At 49.8% G+C, this 12031-nt stretch overlaps 1 protein-coding gene across 4 annotated transcripts in view; it reads right to left on the bottom strand.

Moving 5' to 3' along the window:
- The window catches only part of LOC144943412 (epidermal growth factor receptor-like), an 88202-nt gene that overhangs the window by 36353 nt on the left and 39818 nt on the right, over nt 1-12031 (bottom strand). For all 4 annotated transcript variants that reach the window (XM_078870794.1, XM_078870793.1, XM_078870795.1 and 1 more), the window contains exons 2-3: nt 5481-5632; nt 1939-2125 (exon numbers count right to left, since the gene is read on the bottom strand). In XM_078870794.1, the coding sequence (XP_078726920.1) occupies nt 1939-2125; nt 5481-5632 (339 nt within the window). The remainder of the gene's footprint in view (nt 1-1938; nt 2126-5480; nt 5633-12031) is intronic.

The following is a 12031-nucleotide window of genomic DNA, read 5'->3' as shown; positions in this document are numbered from 1 at the left end:
CGAGGACACGATACGTTGTTTGCACTGTACGCCCGCACACCTCCACGCGGACTCTCAGCGAGGCCCCTCTCCATCTTATTGGGGGCTCACGGTTAAATTGGGAAAAAAAAAATGCGAGTTCAAATTCTACGCATTCATCCGCCGAACCGGCCGCGGCTCTTTTTTTACAACGGCAGTGGCGGCATAACGCGTTGTGAGCGGACGGAACTTTCCAGCGTGTAACCTTTCGTAAGTCGAGGCGAGCCGCGGGCTAGGAACACGGCAAAAGTGCACGGCCCCGGCGGGCCAGGATCGCCTCTTGGCAAAACCCGCGCCCCCAAAAATAGAGGCGTAAAAAGTCGTGGGTGAGCAGCTTCGCGCCTTCGCGGCTAAAAACCGTACGTTTCCGCACGTATGCAGCGGTCGGCGCTGGGAGATAAACAATAATAATAAAAATCAAATGAAACGCGGCGCACGCGGTCAACCGAGACAAACTCGTGGCGAATTCCTTGCGGTGCAGATTCCCCTGCGCCACCGTGGCCAGATTAGCGTTGTTGATCGGCGCTTCAGCATCGAGTGTCCGATTACGATCGCGCACATCACGTAAATGCTGGGGTTATACATCACGGCAAGATATGCACGCACAGAACTCCGTAACGTGTGTGTTCTGTGCAGTCTGTCACTTACTTTAAACACAGATATAATTAAATTGTTCTTACTTTACCCAGTTTTACGTTTCCTACGGCAGAACATGAACGTAGTTGCTGTTGGTTGGGTCTGGAAGTGGGCGACAATTTATTAATTTGATTTTCCAAGACGAGACGATGAATAAAACAATTTCACCAGGATTAGTTAGTCGAGCGGAAGCTGCCATCGGAGACTACAAGCCATCTGCAATGAATTGTGATTATTTTTCAACTTATAATCCTTCACTTTTCATTAAATCTCTGCGTAATCATAATCTCTCGTGGATAATCCCAAATCGGATAAATCTTGAACAGGGCGCGGTTCGATGCAAGTCCGACTTGATTATGTGGAATCCAACATAAAACACCCAAAAAAACTATCGTTTATGTTAACGTAAACGTGCTCTCAGCCGCCACATTATCCGTCAATCAGGGTTCCACCACCGGCCCCTACGAGCCTCCGTGGTCGGAATCGCGGAATGATCGCATCCCAGCGTGCAGACCATGCGTACGCAAATCAGTTCACGTTCCACTTTCCGGGAAGCCCACCGTGGCAGTCAGGTGGCGGTGGAGGAGGAAGCTGCCAGGATAAGGGGGCTGTCAAAGTGTTGAAAAGTGAGTCACTGAGACCACGGAGCCCTGGACTTGGTACTGTGCGGTGCCTTTCAACCCCTTGAGAAATCTTCGGCGAGCCACTGCAGACTAAACGCTGCTTTGGAACTATGCATGTAGCAGTTTAGCCGTGTAAAATTTGGTGCTGATGAGCCCAAGTGAGGGCAAAACTCATGAGTGTCTCTCACAAAAAGAAAACCCATTTGCTAAAATTTTTAGTTGCAGTCAATAGAATGTACTTGTTTTCATGAGTTGTGCTTTTTTATATTAAATAAGCAACTATAAGCAGACGTTGTCTCAGTACCCGAGCGTCACTGGTGCATTTATCCCAGGAATGTAAGGACGTTTGCAAGGCTACACCATCATTGTCTTTCATTATCGTCATTTATCTTAGCGGGCACTAAACACACCGGCATGTGCGTGTGTGTCGTACGTATGCGAGCGCACACACGCGTGCGTGCATTTGTCACGCGCCCACTCCGTGCTGTTTATGGTTCTTCCAAGGTTAAGTGACAGCAGTTTAAGTGCAAGGGTCAGTCGAGCGATCACCGAAAAACAACGCGTCCGTGTCGCCCGTTCGTCGCCGACAACTGCCGCCGACGCGCCGCGGTCACGCCACTGCCGCCGCCCCCCTCCCCCCCTCCCCCCCTCGGCGCCTCACCAGTGAGGCTGCGCAGCAGCAGCGCCCGCAGGCCCGTGCCGAGGCCGCGCTGTCCGTTGCCGACGATGGCCAGCGCGAACTTGTCGTCGTAGAGCTTCATTCCGCGCACGATGCGCAGGCTCTCCAGCGGCAGCTCCTCAAAGTCGTTGAGGGCCACGAGCACGTAGCCCATCACCTCCCGGACGTCCTGCGCCGCGGGGGAGAGCAACGAGTCCGGCCGTGAGAGAGCAGCCGCGCGCCGCGTGGAAGTTTACATTCATCCCGGCAAGGCATGCGTACAACGCGCCGGGGGCCCCCTCACCCTTAGCTAACCCACGGACCCCATCGGCCTTTGTATCTTTGAATCTGAAAATCCATACGCCAGGCTGTCCGTCTACTGGGCGTGCAATGATGCATCGGATTCACAGATTGAATTGATTCTGATGGTCACGATAAACGAGCCGAATTGTGTAGGTTGAGAATTATTATCATGCTATATTATGCACCAACTTTAAATGTAGGAAAATGGAGCAAACAAAACTGCACAAACAAGTTTTGTACTGTTTTGGCATAGGTACGTGCGTTGTTTGAAACTCATATAGAAACAAAATAGAAATCATGCAAACGAGCCAAACAAAAATAAAAAAAAATATCTGATTTAATAGAATGGCAACAACGAATTATGACAATCCATCAACTTGTTGGCAGGTTAATAATTCCATGCCCAATGCCTGCCGATGCAAGAACATATCTTGTCTCTGTCTTGTGTGTGTGCCATTCGTGTAGCACTGAGTCGGCTTCACTCAAACTTTGGCTTCGAGCCAAGACTAAATAAATTCATAGCGCATTGGTTTAGACAGAAAATCCTGAAAGTTAAGAAAATCGCAGTGCTTCTGCTGTAATTGTAAGCGTCAAAATGGTGTTGGTAATAAGCTTTGAATAAAGAATGAGTTCAGTGTGTTTTTGACCAGACTGCAAAATCCAAGTGGCTTTCGATATCGCTGACCGCCAGATACTGGCTTCTTCCCAAGCGTTTTCATCGCGGGGATCAACCAAAGTCCCACGTAAACGGCATTATCAGTCAGCATCGCCGTTATCTCCGACACTGACTCACGGCACGAGAGACTCAAGTCGGCGAGAGCAGCCAAAGGCGGTGATGCACTCGCTGAGACACTGAACTCCTTCTCACTTTCCTCTTCTCCGCGGCTGCCAAGGCGGTCAGCGGCATGTGGCAGGCCAGACCGTGTGTCACATTAGCAGGAATCCCCAGCGCTTACTCAGCCTCCCGTTTGTTTAGTCACCGAGCTGCTCTTGCGAGAGAAGAATCTCTTTCGGCAGGGGTGGGGAGGGGGGTCGGGGCGATGTGGTCGTGACTTGAACGCAGTGCACCAGAGGTCGATCGAAATCGGTTCTTCTTTGCTCGGGGACAATGCCGGGACGTTAAACCATCCGGCTCATGACACTCGCTGCAAAGGAGGGGCCTTGTTTACAATACAATGGGGTACACAGCATTCACTCGTTATTCACCAACTTGCTATCCGCGAATCGCATTTGAAACTCTACATCACTCCATCGAGAGAGAAAGTGATGAGATCAAGTGATGATAGAAAATGTGGTGCGAGAAATTGATGAGATAAAGTTATAATTTTCACGTGTTTAATAGCTTATTTACGTGTTTATTTTAGGTAATTGGTTTAAAAGGTAGGTTTTTTTGTTGGCCAATATTATCTGCAAAATTTGCTATTCATGAGCATCTCTGGAACGTATCCTTCGCGAATCATTTTATCGTCCTTCCCCCGAACCTCCGATTACCACGGTTGGCTACGTATGGTGTGAAAGAAGTTCATACATACGTACAACGAGGGAATACTGTATCAGAGAAGAAACGCGGGTAACACGAACACTCGTATCTAAAGCCACGGTCGTGCAGATCGCGCGCAGTCGTGGCTGGTGAATCACTCGAGCGAGGTCACAATCACGAAGGCTACGCACGGCGCGAACGCGCCAGGGGCTTTCGAGGGCTGTGACCGAGCCGTCGGTTACACCGAGAGGGCTGATCAATGGGGGGTGGACGGAAGTGCCGATTTTTGCGGGCAGCCGTTCCCGGGAGCAAAGGGGTTTTTTTTGCCGGACATTTGTTGAATTCCACAGCCGAACAGCTGGAGGGGAGTTGGAAGAGAGCCGCAGAGTGAACCGCAGAATCCCCTGCCATCGTTAGGGTCAACATCGTACCCCTAGTCCAAAGACCCGGGGCCAAAGCACCCCCTACCCCATCTGACATCAACATCATCAGCAGCAGCAACACCGATCAGCAGCATCAGCAGCAGAAGATTGCAAAAATGTGTAACAATATCCTGCTGTGTTCGGACGAACAAGACCACATGAAGCAGTGATGACCGATGTAAACAGATTGCATATAAAAACGACACTCTGAAGAGAAGTTGCTTACATAAAAAATATTCAACGACCTGAATGGTATTTTTAAATATAGATAGAAATTCAATAACTCTTGAGTTTATTTTCGTTTTTATGTTACCACGCAGAGGACAACCACTTGTTGACTTCCCCCTCAAAGTGATGCTCAATTTATCAACCCTAGAGGGATGATGGGTCGTGTCAACCCCCAACTAGAATTTGAACTCCACCCACTCTTGCACTAAGCCACCTGGACGACTCTTTTATTATATATATTCTAAATTACTAAAGCCAGTAAGTTAATCATAAAATGGAGCTATTAAACTATCCAAGGCTCAAACGCACTAACTTCACTTGCTCAAGCACATGCGTAACGGTGGCACATTCCACTGTGCAATGTTGAACTATTCATACGTACACAGGCGCGTGCTCGAACTCCATAAGAAAAAAAAGTACGAGTGAGTTAGAGTGGAGAGGATGGAGAATTCACGCGCGAGAAGATTAAGTGCGGCAACTGTGTCAAGGCCGCGCAACCACGACGACGGTGACCCGTACAAACGCCCCCCCACCCCGCGCATAAATGCACGTGACAGAAATAGACACAAACAGACACTACCACACACACGCACACTCAAGCAGCCATATCACATCAAAGCACTGCAGTGGCATTGTTTGGATGGAGCCCATAGTGAGCGTTGTCAACGCGCAGAGTAAACTTGACTGGGTGCTCTCGGCCGCCACCGGAGGCTTGCGAGGTACAAAGCGAAGCCGGTTTGCTCGTCCCCTCCTCCGTCGAGAGTAAAAGGCGTGCAGTCACAGGCAGAGGGGGGGCGAAGGTGGGTCTTGAGCCTCAAACTCGGGGGAAGGGAGATGCACACGACGGGGCGGCAGCAGAGGCCAATGAGCGACATTCTACTGACCGAAGGTTAACTGGAGGCTTCGACGGAGAGTCTTGGTTGCTAGAGCGGAGAGTGAGTGGAGGGGAGCAGAATGAGATGAGAGGGGAGATGTAGTAGAGTTCATGGAGGGGAGCAGAGCAAGGTGAGAGGAGAGCCTTAGGCAGGGGAGGATCCGTGGAGGATCTTGAAGACGTTGAGCGCAATCTTAAAATGGTCCGGCGTGTCCGTTTAGTGTACGCCAAGCCTCACCTTGAGAAAGGAGAGGTCGTCTCCCCTGGAGAGATGTGTGATCTCCAAGTTGCCCAGCACCACCTCGCAGCCCTGGTAGAGGATCTTGAGCGACTCATAATGCTGCGTCTTACTGACGAGCAGCTCCAGGCGATGCTCCGTGCCCACGCACACTGCGGGGAGAGCAGAAGCAACGGCACGGAGTGTCAGAGCGGCCAGCCGGAGAGGGGCCCCACCTCAGGGGGTCGCGGACATGCACAGTCGTCCCTGCGCTACCTCTTGCGCTCCGAGCTGGAGACATCAATAAATAACACTGCAGGTGCCACGTGCGATGATCAAAATAAAAACAATGTCGGAAGGGCCAGTCAGCGGTTCGCCTCGCAAAAAGTGATTCAATTGTCATGAATCTTGAACACGATTTCATTGAACAGTGGATTGTTTATTTCATTATCATTTGTTTTTAATGTTCTGCTGTCTCATTTGTATGGTTTTGCTCACTTCCTTAGCCTAAACCTAACACCAGCATACCTTTTGCATACAATTTGTGCAAATCGTAAAGAAACAATCATCAGACGTATGATTCTATGCAGGTTTCATGAGCATGGATCAATACATCGTTCATGCCAATGGCTATCAAATAAATTATTATACTACAGGTCATGTTGACCTTATTTTATAGCAAGTGTTTAGCCAAGTAGCTTTGAGCAATAAAACACAGTCGTGTTTATGTGGTCACATGCTCAGCCCATCTTCCCTTTGGAGTCAATAAAACGTGTACGCAATTGTGTGTGAAGTCAGCAATTGCTTCTCTACCTAAGTGACCGGTTCCTACCATGGGAATGTGGAATTTCCTTCAGTGGCTCAGGCTCATCAACGGAAATGAACATCACGCTGTTGCTGATATGATCGAGAAAAAACAAACCCACTGAACTCATTGTGCTCTACTAAAGCCACCGCAATGCCTTGCAACGGCACTTGGTCAATGACAGTACAGCTCCTGCACATTCTGTGTTCACCGCCGAATCGATTTCGTGTGATTCTTTACAATAAAAAGTGTGCGTGGGGAAAAGCCGCACACTCCACTTCACGGCGACAGCGCACCCAGCCGTGCGCTGTGAAGTGGCATCTCCTAAAGACGCCTCGAAACATACCTCTACGGAATATTTGTAACGCAACGCCATCCGTCTCCGTGCTGCGCACACCTCTTCGGTTTCACTTGCTCGGTAAAACCTGTCATTGTGGACGCGGCGTGCGTCCAGTCCGCTGCCTCCCCCAATGCGGTGACGCTGGCGGTCTGCTCATCGCAGCGCTCCGTTTTGCAATGGGAATCCGGTTGTCCGCTCCCCCGTCACCGATTTATGGTTTCACAATCTGAAGAGTGCTCGGCGGCACAGCGAGCAGTGCGCCGCCCCGTCACGAGCGGCGACTTTTCCCCGATTTCAGACTTCAAATTCCCGCCCCCCCCCAACGCCGTACGCAGAGAGTCGAGCGCAAGGCATGTTCAAGTTACACGTTGACCTCGAGCTCATAATAATAATAACTCACGACGACGATAAAGTGATTAAATTATAAATGTGAGCGTAACTCAATCCCGGTCCCGTGCTGGGGAGGGGGGCGGCTGGGGGGGGGCAGTTCCACGGCACGGAAGTGTGGCTGGCTTGGTGTGTTTTTAAGAGGATGGCGTTTCGCCTGTTTACCCCCGTCTGGTGAAACAGCCCCGGGCATTTGTCCCCCCCCCAGTGAAGGCCACAGCCAGTCCGTATCATTAACCAAATTAGCCACCTGCCATAAAGCACCATAATTCGTGAAAAACAAACAGCCAGGCCTCCTGCCAATTGAGATGTGCCCCACTTCTTGGAGTTGCTCGCTTAAAAAATAGAGAGCGGGGTCTTCAAGCTAATGAGCTGTAAAGAGTTCAACAGAACCACCAGTGCAGAGATAGTTTTACTGTATTCCACAGACACATTAACATTCCTGGCTGGACAGAGCGACTGGAATAATGTCCCTTTCAGTGGCTGACGACACATTCCGCGTCAACGCAACCAACACACAACAACACCGCCGGCATGACCACGTTCTGAATGGCTTTAACCTCGAACCCAATGGCCAGAAGGGCTTTCACAGTACAGTAGTAGAGGTAACACGATTGAAGAAGAACTCTTAAAATCACAATCCAAAAGATTTGATGTTTGTCAATTTGTATAAATGTTTGCTGGCTTGGGGAAGACTTCTTTCAGCAGTTGGCTAGATCACGGCTGACGATGAGATGGTGTATGTAATGGGCACACGTCCTCCCTCCAGGCCGCGAGTCGTGACAACCGATTGAATCGTGGGAAGTAGGGGGGGGGGAAACGGATAACCGAGCCTCCGCGATTCCGCAGAGCGAGCCTCCGAGCACCATGAGTGCCCACAAACGGTCGGATTCTCCAGCAGAACGTGGAAACCCAAGTCTGGGCAGGGGACGTCGGCACTTATTAGGAGCTCGGCAGCTGCTCGCGCGCGGGTGACGAGTCGCCGCAGTGGCTGAGCAGCGCGCGCTCACACACACACACGTGTGGAACACAGCGAGCGTGCACGGGTGTGCGAGCGAGTGAGCAACCGACCGTGCGTGTGAGAGTGTAACTCAGACCTATCGACTTTCACGAGTATCGAAGCGCTCACATACTTACAGAAATACACGCGCCCACGCGCACGCTTGCCCATGCACGCAAGCATAGGCGCATGTAGATATTAGGAGATTTGTAAACGGAATAATTATTTTCCAAATGCGTACAATGCACACGTACGTTACACGCTCCCCCATGAATCGATGGTTCGGGGTCATTATTCGATTCACGAATCTATTTTTTTTTAAGGTGGCGAATGAAGCAGTCTGTAACGACAGCGAGCTTCACCTGAACCCACACTTACAACGCATAAGGATCGAGACGAATCGATAATTACGTGCACGATTCGATGGGTTACAGCTAAAGTAAGGATCTATTTGCATGCATGAATCAATGCATCGTTACATCCCTATTGTACAATGACCAAAATCAACTCAACCTCAGATTGATGGTCAGCATAGCGATTGGAACCCAGCTGGTTTTATTTATTCGAATCTTTACACACTGTGGGTTTTTATTTTTTCACGAAGACGATGTTGACGCTTCGTGTGCTGAACGTGCGACACGCCCCAGTGACCACTCTTGCCGCCAGGCCTGTCACTCGATGCAAACGCCAGGTACATCGCAGGGTGCCGCATTGGGGTAAAAAAAACACGTCAGATACGTTCTTACAAAACCAGTTAAACGTGGCCAACCGAGCGTGGAGCTCCAGTGGGGGCAGCTATCAAACCCGAAAGTATCGAGCAGTCAACGGCATCGTCCGTGTTTATTTAAAAGCAGCGGGCGTGGTATTTGCTGAGCTGTGAAAAAGAAAGAAGTTTAATTTAAATAGCATCGACTCTTTTTCTCTCTTTCCCAGAAATGAAACAACAACAAAAAAACTGTTGTCAGCTTTTGGCGACGACACCCCGAGGAGGACTGGGAGGCGGCGTCGACAGCTTGTTTTTCAAGTACTTGGGCCGTGTTACGCATCGCCATGAACGTGGCCAAGCAAACAACGACGGGGTCGAGTGGTGGATATCCCAGTAGGCTGAGCGGCGTTTACACGCTCGGTTTACTTGAACTTTCCAGGACGAAGCAGGCTACAAGCGACTTCGTGAAAAATCGCAGCAATATGAAGACACGCGCCGAGGCGGGCGTAAAGAGATCACCGAAAACGACCAAACACGAAATACTTGACTTCTGTCTCATTTAACAAAAGCAGAAACACTACCGAGTGCACGAAATGACATCTCGTTTGACTCGTCGTCTGTTCAGAGGAGATGCAACTATGGGTAAGGAATGAAAAGCGGTGAACTTTTATGGTACGAGTCGCCCCCCTTGACAAAGCCATGTTTGGTCTCAAAGGCACAGCTGTCTACCCATACGATTTACCCCGTATTCTTGTACAGGGAAATTGAGTTCACCTCCATACGACGGACAGCCGTTTCAAAACGGTCAAAACATTTTTTTATCTATTTGTTTGTGTTTCTCCCTTGTGATGGGACTTTGTAGGATGAACGTTGAGATTTATAAGGGCACGGGGTGACCAATAAGGTCTGAGTTGGTCTGTAATAAGGTAGGCACTGATAAGGGGCTGACGGCTATGTAAAGGGCTCTCCATCTGGTGATGCGACCATCCCCACCTGTACGGCAACTCCATACACGCTGTCGTTTTGCTTTACGGACAACTTCTTCATGAACTATCAGTTCCCGTATATCGAGGGAAAAATAGGGGTTTGACGTACGGAATTTCGCTTTGCCGACAATGTTCCACGAACGTGTGTCCGTGCCGTGCACATACATATCGGGGGATGTGTCCGTAAACAAAAGACGCCGGCAACCAAATGTGAGCCGAGCGCAGGGCGAGGGAGAAACTGGCAGGCCAGTCCGCTCTCCCTTCTGGCAGGCCAGTCCGCTCTCCCTTCTGGCGCAGAATAACAAGACGAATAAAGCATGGGATTATTCACGCCGCTGTTCAGTTCGCTGCGCTCTCGCCCATACAAACTTGTTCTCGGGTCCCCTCCCTTTTTAGGTTCCACAAATTTACAAACGTTTACATTTGGTGGAACAGAATGGAAAATTAAACAGTACTGTGTACGTGGTGATTTTTTTTTAACGAGCTAATAAAACAGGTGCCGAGCTAGGAAGCGAACGAACCAGTTTCATTGAAATGTAAAATGTTTTTGAAGAAAAGATTACGCTAAAATGTCCTCGATCCTGAAAAGTGGGGTGCGAGTAATTTGCTGGAGGCAAAACGAAGAGGGCGACAGAATGTGCCAGCAGCGGCGCGTGATTGGCAAGCGCCGAAAAAACACACCGTCGACTTTATCCACATGTAGCCTGTCAAGTTTGTTTTGATCTCTTTGTATTTTTTTATGCTCCACGTTCCACTTCGGGCGAATGCAAATGCCGACGATAGCTGCCCGATCGACGGTCGTCGCAACCGACATCGAATTAGTCAAATACGTGCACGAGTGCGGCGCGCGCACGTGTGCGGTCTTTCATCCTTCCAGTTGCTCGGTCGGTCTTACTTAGACGTACAGAAACTGTTCGTGTACAGCCCGTCTATCAATCCACTGCTGGATGAGCGCCTCCCCACGTCGTCGAGGTCACAAATGGTACGTAACCGGACCTCGCCACGCTGGTCAGTGTCGCTCGGTGAAGGTGAACCGCGCAGAAGTGTTAACATATCGGTGGAGTACAACCACGCGTTGTGCTGCACTGCCGGCTCCTGCCCACCACGAAGTCAATTATCCCAGCACCATCCAGGCTCCAGCCTGCTTAGCTTCCAAGATGGAATAAACCTGGGCGCAACCCGAGTCCAATGTAACGCGACAGCAGCCCATTGAGGCCACAAGTCTCTTCTTCAAGGTAGGCCTTGGTTACACAAGTAAACAGATGTAGGTGCAGCTACTTGCACAGCAAAACAGTAACAAAAAACACAACAAGCTGAAATACCACGAGTCAGCTCTTACATTAAGATGTGATATCAGCTGAACTGTTTTAGAGTATTAATATTCAACAAATCGGTAAACATGAACAAGATGGAGTCGATTCAACTTGAAGGTGACGGTCAAAGGAGCTGACTTCGGGATTGTTCAAATGACGAGTGGAGCCTAGCACAGCGAACGGCTGTAAAATACAAAACAAAAATGTGATTCTGTTGTGGGATCTGAGCCGAGCTGAGCTCTATCATGGCGAGCATGCAATCTCGGCGTCAGATTTTAGGTGATAAGAGATTTACCCATGACACTGCTGAAGCAACGGCTCCGCGTCTTCAAGTGTCCTCACACACAGACGAACAGCACTCGTTCAAGGCGGGTTATTCACCCACGAAAGCCTCACTGAGTCTCTAGGCTCGACTTCAGGAGGGTCCTGCATTGGGGTGTTTGGCCAACTCCCCGATAATGAATGTTCAGCTTCGTGTAGGGGAAAAAGCATTCTACCTGGGGAATACTAACAGCTCTGCACAGATAGATTCAGGAATTCATTAGTGTCCTGCTATCTCGTAGCATCCACGCAGTATGTGGTAACAAATCAAACCCACGTGTAACCAAGATTAGGTTTTTTACTACGTCTTGGTAACATAAAAGTAAAAAAAACAGAAGTTGTTAAATTATTCAGCTGGGTCAAAGCACAGCTTGTACAGCGGTACCTCTGGCCAAGCCACTTGTGCTCCACACTCGCGCATGGCAGAACACTTTCCAAGTTGAACAAAAAAAACTGGGTAGAAGGGACAGATCAACAGCATTCCTTTGTCGTGAGAGCACCGTGCCATTACCAGCCCAGCTCTCAGGCCCCGCGATTTCATTTTACGCCCGGATTACGCGATTACGTCAGCCGCCACAATGAGGAGTTGGGGTGGCGTTGGGGGAAGAAATCACCGGTTTAGGTAGCGAGAGCCGACCGGTGGGAAAGCAGCACTATCCATTGTGAAATCGAGAACTCCCCCATCCACGACTTAAGCCATAAACAGCGGGGACC

The sequence above is a fragment of the Lampetra fluviatilis genome, chromosome 31 (genome assembly GCF_964198595.1).
Source record: "Lampetra fluviatilis chromosome 31, kcLamFluv1.1, whole genome shotgun sequence".
NCBI lineage: Eukaryota > Metazoa > Chordata > Hyperoartia > Petromyzontiformes > Petromyzontidae > Lampetra > Lampetra fluviatilis.
This window is presented reverse-complemented; position numbering and strand designations above follow the sequence as displayed.